Source organism: Halichoeres trimaculatus, unplaced genomic scaffold (assembly GCF_033239565.1).
Source record: "Halichoeres trimaculatus isolate MK-OKI-2021-1 unplaced genomic scaffold, fHalTri1.1 fHalTri1_scaffold_15, whole genome shotgun sequence".
In the NCBI taxonomy this organism is placed as follows: domain Eukaryota; kingdom Metazoa; phylum Chordata; class Actinopteri; order Labriformes; family Labridae; genus Halichoeres; species Halichoeres trimaculatus.
Genome location: NW_027437193.1, coordinates 8890019 through 8910852, shown reverse-complemented (window position 1 = coordinate 8910852; position 20834 = coordinate 8890019). Strand labels below are relative to the sequence as shown.

General features: G+C 40.3%; 1 protein-coding gene across 1 annotated transcript in view; it reads right to left on the bottom strand.

Moving 5' to 3' along the window:
• LOC141803994 (contactin-associated protein-like 4) overlaps positions 1-20834 on the bottom strand; it is a 142636-nt gene that overhangs the window by 38230 nt on the left and 83572 nt on the right. The window contains exons 11-16 of the mRNA XM_074688170.1: positions 15371-15477; positions 12074-12193; positions 9976-10176; positions 8068-8230; positions 6439-6566; positions 4451-4621 (exon numbers count right to left, since the gene is read on the bottom strand). Of these exons, the coding sequence (XP_074544271.1) occupies positions 4451-4621; positions 6439-6566; positions 8068-8230; positions 9976-10176; positions 12074-12193; positions 15371-15477 (890 nt within the window). The remainder of the gene's footprint in view (positions 1-4450; positions 4622-6438; positions 6567-8067; positions 8231-9975; positions 10177-12073; positions 12194-15370; positions 15478-20834) is intronic.

Genomic DNA, 20834 nt, shown 5'->3' with positions numbered 1-20834 from the left:
TCCAGTTCTCTCAGGGTACAAACAAACTGAAGACCTCAGGGCCTGGCAACAAGTTATGTACCGACTATCTGAAAGAACTAGGTTCTGCTTGACTTCTTCACACACTGCTGATCCGGTTTTTATTTCTAACTGTGAAAAAAAAAACATACAGGCAACTCCCAAGGTAGAGAGATGCAGTCTATCTGTTGTCAGTAAGTCAGTGCATTCAACGACGTACTTGAGTATTGAGCGAATAATGCATTCTGTTACTGTCAATACTCTTGACACATTTTACAACAACCACTTCAAAGAAGAAATAATTATCTGAGCATATCTTATAATTGGTGTATTTTTAGTTCTCTGATGTGTCCCAAAGTACCAATTAGTACCAATGCACAACAACTGCATTGTGGGTACCTCATTTTTAAGTACAAGGACAGATTTTTGTGTGTTATCACTGCTTTAAGTAGGCCAGTGTGCTTCGTTATATAGTTCTGCAACTTCTGAATTTAACCCCTTGGTGAAACAGAGCTCTTAATCAGCTGCTGGTAGCCTTTCATGTACTCTTTGTAATATAGATTCAGTTGGTGTTTCATAATGACATCTTAACTACATTACCCAAGGTCCACTATGTGAAGTTTGTGTCCTTTTATGGCCATTTCGTGACACTTGACACAAGGGTAACATTAAATGAACTCACCCAGAACCCAGAACTAGATAAACAAGGGAAATCTGAGTAAAAAGAAGGTGGCAGCAACATCAGCCTGGCTCCAAAGGGAACAATAAATAGGATAGGAGCACGGCATCTCCCAGTATCCTTTACTGCTGCTAACACAACACTACATGTGCAATACTGTTTTTATACTATGTCTATAACTGTTATATACTGTCACAGCACTTTACATTTCTACTCGTTCACTTCACATCTACTTCATTTATTATAATTATATCCCTTGTATTTATTTACTTATTCACAATAAGTCTACATAACATGACATTTTCTTCGTATTTATTTTGCAACACAGTACAGGAATGCTCCAACAAAGTTTTGTTGTGAGGGAAAAAAGAAAAAAAAGAAAAAGAAAAAAAGAAGAAAAAAAAGAAAAGAAAAAAGAAAAAAAGAAAAAAGAAAAAAGAAAAAAAAGAAAAAAAAAGTTTTTTGTGTATCTTATACAATGAAGCTTATTCTATTTACATACTGTGGAAATGGGGATAACGAATGAAAAAGCAAAGGAGGTTTACCCTGATGAATAAAATCTGAGTAAATCACCAGGGTAAAGAAAAAACAAAGTGCATTTTCTTAAGCTCTCCTCTGAAGTAAAATTATGAAGCACTTCCTTAAACTCCCTAGGGAATGAAGTGTTGAACAGTTTCCTTATTAACTCTAATCTTCAGACAAGTCGACTTACAGCAGATAAGAAGTGCATGTCATTAGATTAATTCTTTACTTTTAAAGTGTTCAAAACAAGTGAGAAGTGAATTGGCTAAGATACATTCCCATAGGTAGAACATATTTACTGTGCAGCCAGTCAGGTTGATAAAGAAGGGGCACAAATTTCTTTTACTTTGCTGTGGGAAAATAACAAATCCTGCTGGGCACTCACCGGCCACTTTATTGGGTACACCTGTCCAGCTGCTTGTTAACACAAATTTCTAATCAGCCAATAACATGGCATCAACTCAATGCATTTAGGCATGTAGACATGATCAAGACGATCTGCTGCAGTTCAAACTGAGCATCAGAATGGGGAAGAAAGGTGATTTAAGGGACTTTGAACGTGGCATGGTTGTTGGTGCCAGATGGGCTACAGAGAATGGTCCCAAAAAGAGAAAATATCCAGTGAGCAGCAGTTCTGTGGGACAAAATGTCTTGTTGATGCCAGAGGTCAGAGGAGAATGGACAGACTGGTTGGAGCTGATAGAAAGGCAACAGTAACTCAAATAACCACTGGTTACAACCGAGGTCTGCAGAAGAGCATCTCTGAGCGCACAACACGTCCAACCTTGAGGCAGATGGGCTACAGCAGCAGAAGACCACACCAGGTGACCCTCCTGTCAGCTAAGAACAGGAAACTGAGAATACAATTCACACAGCAACTCCAATACTGGACAATAGAATATTGGAAAGATGTTGCCTGGTCTGATGAGTCTGGATTTCTACTCCACATTCAGATGGTAGGGTCAGAATTTGGCGTCAACAACATGAAAGCATGGATCCATCCTGCCTTGTATCAACGGTTCAGGCTGCTGCTGCTTGTGTAATGGTGTGGGGGATATTTTCTTGGCTTACTTTGGGCCCCTTAGTCCACAGCCTACCTGAGTATTGTTGCTGACCATGTCCATCCCTTTATGAGCACAGTGTACCCATCTTCTGATGGCTACTTCCAGCAGGATAACGCTCCATGTCATAAAGCTGGAATCATCTCAGACTGGTTTCTTCAACATGACAATGAGTTCACTGATCTCAAATGACCTCCACAGTCCCCAGATCTCAATCCAATAGAGCACCTTTGGGATGTGGTGGAACGGGAGATTCTCATCATGGATGTTCAGCCAACAAATCTGCAGCAACTGCGTGATGCTATCATGTCAACATGGAGCAAACTGTTTGAGGAGTGTTTCCAGTACCTTGTTGAATTTATGCCACGAAGGATTAAGGCAGTTCTGAAAGCAAAGGGGGGTCCAACCCAGTACCTAATAAAGTGGCTTTTTGCTCTATGTTATGTTTTCTTTTAACAGATCCTTTTGTCCAGTGCCATGTACATCTGAAAGTTAGTGCAAAAAAGTAAGGATCTAGATAGAAGTGGAAAAAAAGCTCCACTCTTTGATTTGCACTTCTGTTTCTGGAGTCAGCTATCCACATATAATAAGTCAAGCCCACAGACGCTCCTCTGCTCTGCTGGTGCTGCCTTGTTTCAGCACCACGGACAGCTCCCCAGTGCTGAACGCCTATGTTTACTCCTCTCAGGGCGTCTGCTTGCCTCGCTCTGTTCCCTCCACCAAGAGCAAAAGATTTAAGAGCGTGCAGACCAAGCAAACCATCACTCTTTGTGCTGCGCTGCTGGAGAGTGGAGGATGTATTGCTCTGGGAGAACAAAGCAAGATGAAACAGTGCCCCAGCATCCTGTTGTAACTTCATTTATAAAATCGTTCTCAGTCAGAGCCACAGTGCTGCGGAGTGATCTGAAGGAGCTGGCATCAGAGCAGCAGTATTCAGAGCTGGAACACCCACACTGGTTATGATTTCCCCAAGGAGAGGGGCAGTTTGTGCAGCAGTGTCCCTGAGTTAAAGCCTGCGTGTGTCTTTTTACATTTTATTCCTAGAACAACTGCTCCCAAAATGCAACACAACAAAGAAGAAGCAAAATATCAGAAACAAAACCAAAGTGAAAAGGTGGGCTGGGGTAAAGAGCTTGAAAAGGAAACACTGATAGAAGATTCAAGGCATGTGCTCCAGCTATTTCACACAACACACATCACTGCCACCCATAAATGTGCGCCTCGTCCCAGCCGCAGTGCTGTCATAACCATACCGGCACAAGGACACCTTGCTGGATAATACAGCTATATTTTAAATGACACAATCTATGGTTGGCTATAAACATACATCTCACACCCGGTCACATTACCATGGCACCCATAAAAATAAATAACACTCTGTTAGTTATTACTGTCATAATCCAAATGACACACCATTGCTACCTAAATGTATGCCTCATACAAGAGGCAGGAATTAATGGAGGGTCACGTTCAAAATGCCCCTGAGAGTTCATAAAGGCGCTAAATTAAAAAATAAGGCTGCAAAAAAAAACCCTCTGCAATGATTATGACTCTTGTTTTTATGGATCTCATCTCCGCTACATTTTATTTGCTGTGTTGTGTCCCATGTGCCAGCATGCACAGAGATGTGTGACTGTGCAGTGTACTCAGCTGGGGTTTGTGTGGGAAGAAAATTGATCCGTAAACCACAAATAATGCAATCTGAAGCAGAACACCATTAGAAAAAGAAAAACAAGAGCAGCAGCAGCAGGAACTCAAAATCCATACAAAGCTGCCTGAAGATACACAAATAAAGAGCAAGTTTCCTCCAGTCTGAGAGGTAAAGGTAGATAAAGGGACAGGAAATTATATTATTCTTTCATAAACAGCCTCTATACACTTTAATACATACACCAGGAACTGGTGACAAAAGTATGAGAGTGAAAGTGAGAGGTTTTAAGAGGTGCAAGTGTTCACAGTTCAGCAATAATAAAAAAGTACACCTCGAAAACTCAGATAAAACTGACAAACCCAAAGTTTCCTTCAGTTACATCACTTTCTGACACTTAAATAGAATAAGAAGCAGTCCATTACTTCTTCATCCGTACTATAAATAACACTCAAACACCGTAAAGGGCTTAGAAGACACGCACAAATCCCCTTGAAGCTTGTTTGACACAGATTCAGTCTTCATCCCTCAGCTCTTACTCACAGCTCAGTTCGATCCGGATGAAGTCTTTGATGCCCAGGTTTTCGAGGAACACTCCGGAGGCGGCCGTGGTTTTGAACAGGAAGGAGATATCTGCGCTCAGCTCGGCGTGGAAGGTGGGAAAGTGGAGGTACGACGTCTCTTTGTCGAAGAAGGCGGCGTTCCAGAAGTTCTCTGAGAAACACAAAGAGACCAGAGATTTGAAATGAGAATCACGTAAAGGATTAAAGTTCACACAGAAAGTTGGAGTAAGAGTAACTCTAGCTTATTAACTGGGATATTTATGTATCAGTTTCATACACATTGACCTTGGAGGAGCTTTAACTTGATTGATCAAACTTTTAAAATCAAATCATGAAAGATTATTCACATTTTTATGTCTTAATATAACCTACAAAGTTTTAAAGGCTGAATTTAAGGCCTTGTTTGACCTGAAGTAAGACCTGAAATAAGACTTGGTTTTGAGGTCTTGCAATGAGAGCTCCACAACACTACAAATATGTGTCTAATTAAAGGACTGCTGCTTTATTCATGACCAAACTACTAGATTTCTCAGGGATGAAAACATGGAAGGAGTTGCTTTATGTGTGAAACTCCCCACATTAAAGGGGCTTTAAGGAGTTTCTGAGTGATCTTGAAAAAGTCACCCTTCTAGATGTATGCCTAATAGTAATCCACTCTTTAAAACAAGATTATTAGCACCGATATTGCTGGTTACGGGTTACTTTAAATTGGTAACTCTAAGCGTCCAGTCTAGGTCACCATGACACCATGCTTGCTGACGTAGTTCAGTAGTGAGAAGAGAGATCTGTGTTTTTCTCTGCTGAAAATGATTTCTGTGATAAATTTTGTAGTGATGGTGGACACAGGAGCCTAACTGTCAGACAGAAAAAGGACAGAAGGGCAGAAGAAATCTCAACAAGAGAGTGATACAGTCCAAGCTAAAGGCTAACACAGGAGCTAAGCTGTTTGTCATAATGTTCATTTCAACCCACATGCAGCAGTTATTCTGCAGTGGTCTGTTCAAACTTGAGAGTCTATCAATAAAATGAAGAGTGAGGTTACGTTAGCTCTGCTTGGTAGATGACTGGCAGGACATGGCTAACTGGGATTCACTAACATCACACATTACCAACACGTCTTAAAGCACCGAACTGCCAGCTGTGCTAAATAACAAATTCAAAGCTCTTTTTTCTGGCTCACAAAACATTGACAAGAATGGCTCCTGACTACCTGGGGTCTCTCATTCAGCTCTACACTCCCTCTCACCCACTACCCTCTGCTCTTGAAAGACGCCTGGTGCTCCCAGCCCAGCACAGCTCCAAATCACGAGCCAGGCTCTTTTTTTCTGTTGTGCCCAAATGGTGGAATGAATTACCTAACACTTTTTGCTCCACAGAGTCCCCTTCTACTTTTAAGAGATGTCTGAAAACTCATCTGTTCAGGGAACACTTGTGCACTTAAGCTGACCCTTCTCCTCTTTGTCCTCAGGGGTAGAATGAGTCAGAAGGTCTAGGACTCAGCTCTTATGATTTTTCAGCACAACTACTGAACGTTGTTGAATATTGAAGTATACTGTTGCAGCAATAAATTGTGGTTCGTTGGCTTGTTGATTATACAGATACGTCAGAGCAGCGGGCTGCCGATAGCACTACATGTAGCCGGCTATTACAACATTTGCTTGTTGTCATGTTTCAAACTGTAGCGTTACATAACTGTACAGATAAATACCTTACTGTGATGTGTTGAATCCGATAAAAAGTTGCTTTGACCAAAGAAAGTTTGTTTTAATCTGATCTCCATTTAATTCCAAAACAAAAACACACCTTGTTAAAAGTCTTCACAAGAGTGTGTGAGAGACTCCAAGCCAGAAGGTGGCGAGGCAGTCCAATCAAAACAGATCCTCCACATAGCATCTTTAATCAGAGTTTGACAAAATACGCAAATAAAAATTTCTGTGTTAACTCAGAGCTGCATGTCTCTGAACTTACTGTCTCCATGACACTGCAGGGGTCCCACCCTGTAGGCGGCCTCTGACCCCGCCCTCTGGACGTCCCCCAGCACCAGAGACTTGACAGGGAGGATCTCCTTATGGATGAGCAGGCCTGAGTCTTCAGCCCTGCAGGTAAAGTGAGCAGCATGGAAAGAGAAAGAGAAGGAGGGAAATCATGCTTGAGTTCAACAAAAACAAACAGGAGGAAAGGAGGGAGCCAAAACAGAAAAACCTCACAGCAGCTTTGACTGTTTCTTTGTGTAGATTTATCTTTGGTGTTTTTACTGTTACATCACTTTCCACACAAAAGCACATGTCGTTACTTGCTGATGTAAACATTGCAGAGTGAAAGTGCAATCTCTTGGGGACGATTTTTTCCACTGACTGAATTCAACCATCCTGACAGCCAACATCCGTCAGAGGCAGATTTTTTGTTTTGTTTTGTTTTGGAGGCAAACACTCCCAAAATGAGACACCTCCTGTCCATTTACGCCCACATGCAGCTCCATGCAGCGACGATAATTCGCCTGTTAGCCTCGCTGCTGAGGAAAGGTGTGTTCAAAAATACATCCAGGGCTGGAAGCGAGGGTGTTTACAGCACTTTGTGAGTGTGATGAAATATTGAAGCACAGCCATAGCTGCATCAGTCTATAAAAACAGAGCTGAACAAACAGTTTGAACTGGGAAATGATTGAAAGAAGGAGGTCGGGAAAAGGCTTTAAACTTGAGAAAAGGTTAAAATACTTTTTCTTCACCTCAATTTATCCATGATGGTTTTCTGTTTGCTTAACAAGCAAAGTTAAAGTGGGACAGTTTACTGCTGTGCTGTCGGGGAAAACGCTCATAAATTATGCATCTTGGCAATGACGACTTTTCTCTTTTTTGATGTTCTGTTTGGTTTTTGAAGCGTCTCAAGATCTGAAACAACACCAACGATGTCAAAAGTCCAACATGAATGTTTTTATTTTGAAGGCTTATCTTATTGAGGTTTCTATTAAACAAGAACAATCTTTTTTAAATGAGATTTGCAAAAAAGATGTCACTTTCTGAACTTTTTTATCATTTTCCAAACAGTATAATTTGAATATAAATGTGTTTTATTATTTGCTTTTCAATTTCTCCTTTCATATTGAAATGATTTATTTTTCCTTCTGATTCTTGACCTTGTTCAGTAGACCTGAAGATACAGACTTCTGCTAGCCTCAGAAACAAAGCCAGGACACAACAATAACTGGGAACCAAACATCTCTTGCTCTGTCCTCACCTGTAAGACTTTCTGACAGCTTCTTGAAGCTAATTACGGAAGGCTGTTTTTGTGAAAATAAAAGGCAGTTTTTCATCAAGACTTTACTTAAGGGATCCCTACAAGCCCCTTCATACAGTCTTCCAGTAAAGTTGAGATGAGCACAAGTGCAAACGCAGACAGACATCTCTAGGAAAAACCTTGAGTGAGCAGGTTGCCTGTTTTTGCTTCTGTCGTACTACAACTATCATTCACAAAACAATGTCATCTTTCATAACAGGAAGCTGATAGATGCTTCACTCACTTAGCACAGACTCGACCTTGTAAATCGACAGAAAGAGGTAAAAAAAAAAAAATAAAGAACATAAGTGTAAATGTCTGTACCACTCCATGCGGTTTGCGTCACAGTTGCAGTAGTGTTGTGGGTCTACACAGTCGCCCTGCAGGCCACAGGCACACTGCTGGCTGCCAGGCTGAGCTCCACCCCAGTAGGTCTGAGGGCTACCAGGACCAGGACCGCCGAACCACCAGCTGAACGGAGAGCCCTCTGAAACACACACCAACCAAAGACTGTAAAAAAAATGGATGTCTGCTTGCTCAACTCAAAGTGAGGTCTCCACAAAAACTGCTCCCTCTGGTGGCTGGCTGCAGTATAGGTTAAAAAAATCCAGCTTTCCAGCCATTCCAGATGGGTTGTTGTCAAACTTAAAAAAAATTATTACACCTCTGAGAAATATTTCTCATGTCCGATTGTTGTGATGATTTGAAGATATTATTTGGCTGTCTTATATTCAAGTCCTATTTTTTCTGAAAAGTTTTGTTTTCATTAGTTAAATGAGGTCAAAATGAGGCTTTATGTAAAGTTTAACGATGATTGACAGCTGCTGTTCTCGTGTGTATTTTTCGGGGATTGTAAAATATGTCAGGAGGTAGAGTCAGGAAGTGATTACACTCTCGAAAGAAAAAAAAATATATATATTTTTGTCACCCAGCTCCACTCAGATTCTCCCAGAATCCCTCATCGTCTCTACTGCGCAGACTCTGGCTCTAAACTGCTACAATGGCTGCGCCTGAGACGGCGGTATTTTGGCTTCAAAACCGTACAATGATAAATGCTGGAGCCATGCTGTCCACTCTATATACAGTCTATGACAGCAACAACATAAACATCATCACACATTAGAAAATATTTGGTTTGCCTAAACAACATCATCATCATCAGACTTCAAAACGTGGATTAGACACAGACTTTCTGACGTGACACCTTTTGGACAAAAATCTGGAAGGAGTTCATGCAATGCCTTTAGAATAAAGTTTGATTTAAAGTTAACTGAAGAACACTGAGTTTAGGTAAGCTCCAAAAGACAGAAAATAAAACTAACTGAAACATTTTTAAGGCACAGTTCAATGTGACTTGTTTCCTTCTGTGATACTTCTCCATTATTTATTTTAGTTTAACTTATTTTCTGTCTAACGAAAAAAAAAAGTCTCCAAAACTATTTCCATTACAGCACTGCTTCCAGCGTGTTCTGCTCTTTTCTTATGGTCTTGATGTACACTCTGTTAAAAATCAACTCAGTGCCCAGAAAACTCTCCTTCTCCATCCATTTGTCCCGCTGCCTCCTACTGCTTGCCCTGAACTGATTGTGTCTTGTTTCTCAGCCAGCCTCACAGATGGACAAAAAAATGTTTTGCATTAAACAAATGTTGCATTTCTGTCTGTATAATTACCAATCATATATACAGTCTGATTCATTTTCTAAAGGCAGAGATTCAAACAAGTAATTTGCTGGAATTAGTCCAACAGTTGTAGTGTTTGAATAAATGCTGACTCAAATTATCCTAATATTGATTTGTTAACTTGATGGAGACTAAGTAACTTTAATTTAATGTTTATGTCAACAATGTCTTCTATGTGGAAGACGTGAACAAACTGCTATAAATCCATCTGGCTGGCTTAAAAAAAGAAAAGCCCCAAAGCCTCCTTCTGTCTTGAAGACTGAGTCATTTGGTTTTATTAGATTCTCCGGGGCTTTGTTTCTCTACAAAATGTTGTTGCATGAGTCATCCTGTTGAAGCTTAAGTCAAACACAGCTTATATATAAAACAAATACATTAGTTTCAGCAGTTACAGCTGTAGTGAATCAAGCTCCAGGCAAAAACAAATACATGAACAGAATATTCTTTGGTTAAAAATTGTATTTTCTCCTCAGAATTTAGCATTTGAGTTTGTTGTCACTGAATTACAGTCAGAGGAGATGGCATCATACTTTTTCTAATTCAGTAACTTGCCTGGAGTATTGAGGAGGCGGGACTTCCTGCAGTGGTAGGACAGTTTCTGTTCACAATGCTCTGATTGGCTGATGGCAGCCAGTAGCTGCTCCTCTCTGGTGGAGTAGTCGAAGTGGATCGAATGCTGGTTCAAACCCGGAGATGGTCGGATTCTGGTGAGCTCTGTGTTGTTGTGTTGGATCACCATCCATGTGTCCTCCTCTGTTGACAAGAAGGAACAAATGTTACACTTGTCGAGAAACTTTTCTGTCCTTTTTCTATCTCATTATCCCCTGATGATCTGATCTGTCTGATTTTAAGGAGTGTAAAAGTGTTTGCCTGGCTTTTCCCAAGCTACAACTGTATCATATTTATGGAAGCCCATTTCTGATAGTAAAAAGAAAAAAACACAAAAAAACATGAAGTGGAAATTAGGAAATAATCAAGTCATAATTCTGAGATAAAAATGCACAACAATGAGACAAAAAGTCAAAAGTACAAGATAAAGTCATAATTATGAGATAAAAGTCAAAATTGTGAGATAAAAAGTCAATATGAGGTTTATGTGCTCCTGCTTGTGTTGTAGTCTCTGCATTACTTTCCTCTTTGTGCATCATCTCACTAGCCCAGCCATATGAACAGTAAGCAACCCTAAACAAGGTAATATATTCCACCAAACAACTAGATAAATGAATATCAGTGTGATAAATAGTTGTTTCTTTTAATCTGGTGTCATTAAAACTCAACATGGTACAATAGTAATGTAATGTTTAGGGTTAAATATTGTTAACATGGCTGGGGGAGTAAGATGATGCACTAAAAGTGAAGTAATGCAGAGACTACCACGCAGGAAGGAGTACATGAATCTCATAACTTCTACTTTTTATCTCATAATAATGACTTTCTATCTCATAATTACAACTTTATTATCTCATAAAAATGACCTTTTATCTCATAAATCTATTTTTTCAATCTCAAAATTATGACTTTTTAATCTCATAATTTCAATTTATCATTTTATAGATATTACATTATTATCTCATAATTTTGACTCTTTATATTTCTATGATTTTTTTCTTTGTAATTTCAACTTTTTATCTGATTTTTTTGACTGTATTATCTCATAACTACCTCTGCCAAGGAGGTTATGTGTTTGGGAGAGTTTGTCTGTGAACAACATAACTCATAAACTAGCAAATGGATCTTCGTTAAAGATTAAACTAAATGACTGATTAAGTTTTGGAGTTGATCCAGATCACCATCTGGATCCAGGATTTTTTTAAAGGATTCTGTATCATTGAGAGATAGGGCCTTTTCACCATATGTGTATATAACTCCACGATAAATGGTCGGATTGTTTTGCAAAACAATACAAGACAAGGTCACCATATTTTCTGACAGATGTAAAAGTACGATCCAGATCCTGGCAATATTCTGGTTACTAAGATCCGGAATATGAAATCTGTACTGGGTCATCATAATTTTCATCACTGTCAGGTAACAAATTATCGTACAAACCTGCAACTAACACCAAATTGTAGCAGACAGTCTGCTGAAAGGGAGTATAACATTAAAGTTGGACCAACGTGTTGGTGACAATCACAATATGCTTGGTGGAGGTCTGCGCTCTCTGAGTGCTGTTCTAGTTTTGATTGAAGCATCTACATAATTCTATAATGTTGTACAACTTGCATTTTTTGCAGCAAGTGTTTGTTATTTATAGAGAGATGACGAGAGGAGCAAGGAAAGGGAAAATTTCAAACAGTCGCAATTCATTCATCTGCTGTAAGTATTCTAATTTATACAATTATGTAAATCATGGGGAACACAGAAACAGATGGCAAGAAAGATGTACATTAAAACAGAGAAATATATAATCAACACAAAAAGACATGCAGCAAAGAGAAGTGAACAGACAGAGAGATAAAAGAGGCAGAGAGAGGTTAAAGTAAAAATAGAAAAAAAGGGAGGGATGGAGAGCCTCATGGTAAGTTATAGTGAAGAATATTAATTGGATCAGAGCGTGATGACAGACGCATCATCATGTACAATTATGTCTCTGTTTTTCATACAACGTTGAGTGATAATGAGAGGGTGTGTGTGTGTGAGTGTGTGTCACCTGTCATGTTGCAGTAGACCAGCTGTGGTTTGATTGGTCCGCTGCCATCCACGTCGATGAAGAAACGCCCTGATGTGTTGCCGTTGTGTTTGTACGCCTCGCAGGATTGTTCGTACACAGCTGGAAGAGAAATAACGAGATCAGCTGCAGCATGAAGCAACATCAACACATCAGCTGTGAGGGGACGACGATCACACAGGGGGTGGATCGCTCATACATTCAAGTCAAGTCATTTCTGCAACACAGAAATGACTGATGGGAGTGTTGAGAGTATAACTTACCACCTAATCTGCGGTGCATCCTTCTCTCTGTCTCTATCAGATAGCATCCTGTGCAGGCTTAGAGTCTGACTCTTTAAGGGAAACTCCATCCAAAGATTACCACATGAAGCACACCTGTTCTGCACAGCCTCATCTCTTTTATTCACTGTAAAATCTTCACAGAACCAAAGACAGCCCCTCTGATTTTTCACAGAATTGACTCAAGGGAATCGGCATAGAAATGACAAATCTCACCTCCAAGCTTCATTTCATGGCAAGCTCTATCATATCACACAAGAGTTTCATAAATATTGCTTATGGGGCTGAAATATTCAAGGCATAATGTATAAAAGCATCTGGAAAAGCTTCCTGGGCTTCCTTAATTTGTTCTGCCATGTACAAGCCTACAGCTGTAATTACTAAAACAATATGGCCTCTGAATGAAGGTATGATTGACGACCTTACAAATCAACTAAAAGGTTTTCTGTGTATTATGGTAAACTGTAACTTTGCCATGAAAGGTTGCAACTTGAGAAGTCTCACTGACATGAGTAACGAGAAGCTGACACGTGCACAAAAGCAGCAAAACAGAGCATTACAGAATTGGTGATTTTCTTTTCAATTTGCCTGCTTTGCTAAAAGTGTTGCATATGTTGAAGTATGTCTGAGAACAAGGAAATTCATCATCTGCAGCTTTTATAACATTTCACTCACTTTTTGCTCCTCATTTGTTTTTAATTTCCATTTAATCTTTCAGAGCTCTCTAAATTTCCCCTCACTTTCTCTCAATCTTTCTCCAAGAAATCCTTTAGCGTACAATAAATGTGCGACAGTAAATGCTTGTTGGAGGAAACAATTGCCGTATGATTAATGTTTTATTTCTACTCGAAGCTTTTTTGCAAAATATGGGCTGTAAATTATGGAAGCTTGCTTCAAGGTACCTCCTTCTAGGCACTTAAGTGTGATGTATGTTTTTGTTATGGCTTTTTTAAGACCTGGAAAGGTTAAAGGATGAACGAGGTCCTGGTAGAATATATGTTAGCAGAAAATATGTTTAACCTTGTTTATGTTTCATAAATACTTCCTTCCTTTCAAGCTGCTTCTGTGAAGAGCTTTCATCTGGAGTGTAAAACGGAAAAATTAAAGGTTATGTCTCTTTAAGAGCTAAACAAGGGAAGGAGACCACCAGCAACAAGACTGATGGCTCCTGTGAATGCAGTTTTTATGTCTGTAAGTGTTGTGAAGGGTATCATAAGAGATGATGATTTAAAAGAAAATTTCCAGACATGACTGTGAATGTTTCATTTTTGCCCTGGCTCTGATGTACCAGCCAAACACAGTCTAAACTTTCCTGTTTGGGGTTCATTCAGTTGAAGGGTGCTGCAGGGGGGTACACTGACAAATTTGCCAATCGGTCCCAAGACTAGCATATCAAGCAACTGTAATTTGTACACCCACAATCTATACCAACCACCTCTTATGATTTGTATACAGCTTAAAAACCTTGATTAAAAGGAACTATGTACACTCAGAGGCAACTTTATTAGGCACACCTGCCCAACTGTATTTTAGGCATGTAGACATGGTCAAGACGATCTGCTGCAGTTCAAACCGAGCATCATGGGGAAGAAAGGTGATTTAGGTGACTTTGAACATGGCATGGTTGTTGGTGCCAGAAGGGCTGGTCTGAGTAATTCAGAAACTGCTGATCTACTGGGATTTTCACCCACAACCATCTCTAGGGTTTACAGAGAATGGTCCCAAAAAGAGAAAATATCCAGTGAGCAGCAGTTCTGTTGATGCCAGAGGTCAGAGGAGAATGGACAGACTGGTTGGAGCTGATAGAAAGGCAACAGTAACTCAAATAACCACTGGATATAACCGAGGTCTGCAGAAGAGCATCTCTGAACGCACAACACGTCCAACCTTGAGGCAGATGGGCTACAGCAGCAGAAGACCACACCCGGTGACCCTCCTGTCAGCTAAGAACAGGAAACTGAGGCTACAATTCACACAGCAACACCAAAACTGGACCATAGAAGATTGGAAAAACGTTGCCTGGTCTGATGAGTCTGGATTTCTGCTCCACATTCGGATGGTAGGGTCAGAATTTGGCGTCAACAACATGAAAGCATGGATCCATCTTGCCTTGTAGCAACGGTTCAGGCTGCTGCTGCTGGTGTAATGGTGTGGGGGATATTTTCTTGGCTCACTTTGGGCCCCTTAGTACCAACTGAGCATGGTTTAAAGTCCACAGCCTACCTGAGTATTGTTGCTGACCATGTCCATCCCTTTATGAGCACAGTGTACCCATCTTCTGATGGCTACTTCCAGCAGGATAACGCTCCATGTCTTAAAGCTGGAATCATCTCAGACTGCTTTCTTCAACATGACAATGAGTTCACTTTACTCAAACAACCTCCACAGTCCCCAGATCTCAATCTAATAGAGCACCTTTGTGATGTGGTGGAACGGGAGATTCTCATCATGGATGTTCAGTCGACAAATCTGCAGCAACTGTGTGATGCTGTCATGTCAATATGGACCAAACTCTCTGAGGAATGTTTCCAGTACCTTGTTGAATCTATGCCATGAAGGATTGAGGCAGTTCTGAAGGCAAAAGGGGGTCCAACCCGGTACTAGCAAGGTGTACCTGATAAAGTAGCCAGTGAGTGTAAATTACTTAACAATAACAATAAACAAGGTGGAGCATTAGTTTGGCTACAGAGGCTACGGTAAATGATGAACTAGACTTTGCACAAAAAGTAGGGAAATTTATGTTTGGTGGATTTTTTTGTAGCAATGCTCCTTGACTGAGGAGATGTCTTAAATATCAACAGAATAATACTTCTTGGTTTGTGGGGGCTTTAAGCAAATTCCAACCGTGTGTAGGAGTCATCTGTTCGTTACCTTGGACCTGATGGGAGTTTGAAGATTAAAGAAAACAAACAACAACAATGGGAAGTTGTGGTAGGCTAGCAGGGCCCCAATCTTCTAGGTATAGTGTGTGTGGACACTGTTTTGACAGGTGACTTACAGCTGTGACAGGTGGCTCCACTGTACCCAGTCTCAGAGCAGTTGCAGTGAAACACGGTCCAGGACTGGCTGCAGAGACCGCCATGCTCACAGCGACTGGGAGAACACCTGAAAGAAACCCACAGAGACAAAAATCAGCAAAGTTTATCGCAAAGTTTTACCTTTCACTGATATCCTGTGAGATATGCATGTGGGAGGACTTTGATTTATTTCTTCTGTCAAGATCTTCTCAGAAAAAAAGGAGAGAAAATGTATTGTTATATATTTTTTATACAATCTAAGACAGGAGGGTTGAAAAATCCATTTGCTTGTTTTGGCAGCTTGAACATTGGAAACAATTCTTCAGGTTTTACAGCAGACAAACATTTCATGGAGGACAAAAGAAGTCAATGCCCATAAACACCTCCCATCCTTTATTTTCAAGAGAAGTAAACTTTTCAAAGAGTGTTTGTCTGACAAGTCAGAGAAGTTTGCCTTAGGGTTTATCTACTTCATCTATCTTTCACAAAGGCATTAATCCGTATGTGTGTGGACACTTTGATATAAAAAAAAAAAAGCTGAAATGGACCAAAAATAAAGTTAAGTTGTTCTCTAATGCATGTCAGCTGTTGTCACTGTCAAATACAAAAGGGAGGATTGAGAATTGTGTCACACCTGTAAACAGGAAGTACTTTTTCTATTTAGCAACAAATTCTGTGGAATTGAAAACAAAAAAATCTGTCTTTATAGTTTTAATTCTGACTTTTACAGCAGAGTTTTTAATCTAGCTGCTGCTCACAGTTCTTCACCAAGATTAGAAACTAATTTACATTCCCACAGATTTATCTCATTTTCTTGACGAGAGGGAAATTATTTTCTGACTGGGACTAACAAAAAACCCCTGCAACCCCCTCACATTCCTCTTCCCGCTGCTGGAGGAAGGAGAATGCTGAAGTTGGAGGGCCATCACTGCTCTGTTTGTGGCTGTAGACAGCCACATAGTTACATGCACACGCTTCCCATCTCTGAGGAAGACGAGACTAAGTGGCTAGAGTTCATTTATCAGGGAAATGTGCCAGCTACACTCAGTTAAACTGTGCATGTGTGTGCTAGTCACTTCACGGCCGACTGCTTTTCCAACTTTGGACAGTACAACAGAGAGCTAGCGAATAGGCTGGTCCTGAATCCAGGCACATTACCAACCATCTGCCAACAAACCTCAGACCCTGGAAATGTGAGTATTTCAAATGCTGTGTGCTGTGGAGCAGATGTAAGAGCTTTTCCTCAGTGTGCCCCCTGTCTCTGTTAGCTTCAGGATGCTAACTTTAGCTGTGGTTAGCCTGTTGTTTTAGCCTGTAATGTTACAGTAAACGAGCTTCGCTGTTTTCTAAACATTGTGCACTCGGAGCTCGTGGCGCTGCTCTCAGTGATGCGGAAGAGCTGGGCGGTATCAGTGGTGGCTCATTTACATATGAAGGCCACGCCCACTAAATCAGAGCGTTCTGAACAGAGGGGCTATGAGAGCCTGGAAACAATGCTGCTGTGCTTGATTTATTGGCTTTTTGGACCAAAATATGTTACTACCATTTCATGAAGACATTAATGATCGATATTAAACTGTAGAAAAGGAGCATCATATGGAACCTTTAATATATGTGTTTGTTCGTCTATGTGTGGCAGATGCATACCTAAATTATCAGAAGAGAGGAAAAGGAGGATAGAGGAAAGGAGAGGGGAGAGGGAAACTGAGGTCAGGGGTGATAAGCCAAACCACAGCTGTGAGGAGTCCTGCACTTGTAATTAGTACACTGGCCTTGGCTACCCAGAGGAAGCTTACACACAACCTTTAATAAGGGAGCTACTATTAAACTCTTGTGAGGCATGCATTGTAAATTCAGTGAGGCTAATAGAGGATAAGATACAATATGCTAACAATAAATTCATCATGGTTACGCAAATAAAATAAAATATGTTATGCAATATACAAGCTAAAAGTGTAAAAATCTAACACTATGATCGCATTTCGCAGCTATTCACAGCTGTTCTTGTGCTTTTCATCAATCACAACCATCAACTATTGTTTGATCCATTCCTGCTCCTCCCTCTACCCAGCCAACATAGGGACTATTGAGTGTGAGAAGTATCGACCATTGCGCCAGCTGTGAAATCAAGGTACAATAAAGGTGTTTTTCTTGTTTTTCCTGTCAGTGTGAACACACTTATGCACTCAAAATAGCAAGTGCAAGTACAGAAGTACATGGTTTGGGACACAACACCTGCCCATTTTCACACTAATAGAGACTCTTTAATAAGCAGCCACATAAATAAAAACTTTAAATGAGCTTCTTTCATACTTAAAATGTGTGTCCCTAAGTCCCACAAAGCTTATTTTTTCAGGTTATGATGTCTGTCTGCATCATACCCCAATTAAGGAATTTTCCATGGAGTTTCTTAGTGTATCAAATAAGATATTCAGTACCACAGCATCTTCCTGCACTGTCACTGGGAGGGTGAAAAACAGACTTGAAGTGAGTGTCCTCATTCTGGTAAACTAGGAAAAAGAAAAGAGAAAACTAAAGATGACAACTTGCTGTATCTCTGACAGTTAGATTCACCTTGCTTGCTAAGGGTTGCTCCGCCTGAGGAAACAAAAACTGTCTCAGAGAGACTTTATCACCAGTTTGTCGTTTGTTCTGTGTTCTGCAGTCAAACTTCAAAATAAGTTATACTGTTCTCAGAGTACTAAGGTTAAAGCTGCCATTACATGGATTTCAGAGTTGCTAGAACAAACTTTTTCGGTTACACCTGACTCTGATGGAAGTGTATTAAACATGGGTGGCTTCTAGGAACACTTTTGTTTTCAACAACTTTTGGTCACCACACTTTAGTTTGGCTTTTGTGAGAGTAAACTTAGAGCACGTGTATACTCATGTTTCAGGGTTGAAGTAATAATTCATCCATTCAATATGGAGTAAGTTGCATTAATATGAAGTATCTGTTCTGGTAGACTTTACTACTATAAAAATCAAACTTAATAGACTTCTGTTCATTCCATTGCACACACAGACACACACACACCCAGCTTGGACAGTGTATCAGAAAACCTAACTCTGATAGCTTCTGACTAACAGTTCCTCCCGCAGAGACCAAACAGTGCGGTGTCACAGATGGATAACCAGATGAGTCAGACTGCACATGGTCTCATCCAAAGTGCGCATCCATTGAAATGTCATTCACAGAACAGCATCGCCCTCAGCCCAGAGGCGCCCACACACTGTGTCCCATAGCACCCTGTGGGCCATGGTGCCAATTTAGCTCAACTACACTAAAAATCTGACACTTAAACTTCTGTCACTCAAAGAACAATGTTCTCATTACTGGAGGGAACCCCTGTCTCTTCGGCCTGGAGAGCACTCAAAGCCTCTGTCAATAAAGACCCAGTGACAGGAAAAGCCACTGATGCTTAGCTTCTGTGAGAACACAGCACTACATACACTGGCCAAAAAAAATCAGCACACATTCGCTGTGGCATTGTTTAAATAAGCTCCTGCAATGTCACAAGATTTATTTCTATTCAGAGTTGCATTAATTCTTTACAAAGATCTTGCATTGAGGATGGTAGAGTCTGACTGCTGTAACTCTGGAGCAATGGAAGAAGGTCATGTGGTCTGATTAGTCCATATTGACCCTGTTCCAGAGTGATGGGCCATTAGGGTAAGAAGAGAGACAGATGAAGTGATCACCCATCATGCCTAGTGCCTACTGTCCAAACCTGTGGGGGCAGTGCTATGATCTGGGGTTGCTGCAGTTGATCAGGTCTAGGTTCAGCAACAGTCTGTGCTCAAAGAATGACCACCTGAATATACTGAATGACCAGGTTATTGCCACCCGCAGGTAGAGTGGCCCGTTGCATACTGAGAAATTTTCCTGGATCAGTAGTGCATCTGGGGATTTTTGGTATACTGCAGGTTTTGCAAGTTTTTGCATACTACCTACTACATACTGAAATTCAGCCATAAAAAGGAGGCACTGCTAGTGTAGCAGGCGGTTTGTAAAACAACCACAGTCTGGAGGTGAAACTAAACTAGACGTTCAGGCAGCAGGAAGTACAAAATAAAATAGGAATACCTCAGAGAATCTAACAGAACCAAGTTTAGGAGAGACACAAGACTGACTCATAATACAAGGAAGTAAAAAAGTAATACAACAGATCACAACATGAAGACTTTAAAACTACGGTTAAACAAAAAATAAAAATGAAAACAAACAAAGAAAAAAATAGAAAACTTAACCAAAGCATCACCATAAACTGTCTTCATCAAGCCCAAGGCTCACAAAAATGTTTTCAGAATAATGAAGCAGAGTAGAAACTTTTTCTGCATGATGCATGAGAAGTTGAACCAAAGGAGAAATATTTTAAATTTGCAAAGTTTTAAGTGCTTCATTATTATGACGCTATAAAAATCTGGTGCACAGATTTAGATGTCTTAAAGCACACCCTGCCCCGTCCCACAGCTGCAGATCACACACATTAAAACCCCCTCAGTCTCTTTAACCATCTCTAACTCCTGCTCTTTTTTATTGTGTTTCTGTGTCTTTTATTTTGTTTTATCACTCCATAAAGCACTTTGGATTGCCTCAGTGTATGAAATGTGCCATTCCAAAAACAAACTGCCTCAGCTCGTCTCGTCTTGGAAACCAGGGAAGGAAACAAACAAAGAGTTGTGGAAGGGAAAGGAGGAAGGCAGGAAGGACATGATGTTTTATCAACCAGTGGAGGACCAAATAATACAACAATTTAACACACCTGCCGTCCAAGGAAATGTCTTAACTGTGGATTTTTATGTGATACACAAACATTTTTCAGTCTTCAGGAGACGTCATCGTACACAAAGGGTTGAACTTATGAACACACGTTGTAATAGAGTCTTCTTTGAGCTCCACGTTTCTCTTTAAAGCAGTATTTGCTCTGGCCTTTAATACTCTGTGCTACAGGCTACAATCATAAAACACGCTGCAGATATAATAACCTGCCCTGACGTATGACCGCCCGCCACATTGAAGCCGTGTCACTGAGTCTATTTTCTCGCCGACTTTACTGCACAATATATCCCATGGGCCCCAAATTCAATAAGCAGGATTACAACAAGCGAGCATATGGTCGATTTTTTTCTCTCTTTACAATGAAGAGCTGTTTTTATAGGTTTGTTTCAGCGTGCAGTCAGATCTGTGGAGGAGTTCTGCTGAATCTGATGAATGCTGAAAACAGGGGACATTTAATTAAAACCACTCGGGCAGATTCTTCTTATCTTGCAAATATACATGGCTTGTTCAATATTTGTGTGTTTGTGATGATAAAAAGCTGTGTCCACAGTGTGAGGCTGTTTGTATGTGTGTAAGCATGTGTGTGCTTTTCTCTGGAGAAGGGTTTTATAATTGTTGTAATTGTCTCATTAATTGTGAAGCTATTGGCGTGACATGAAAAC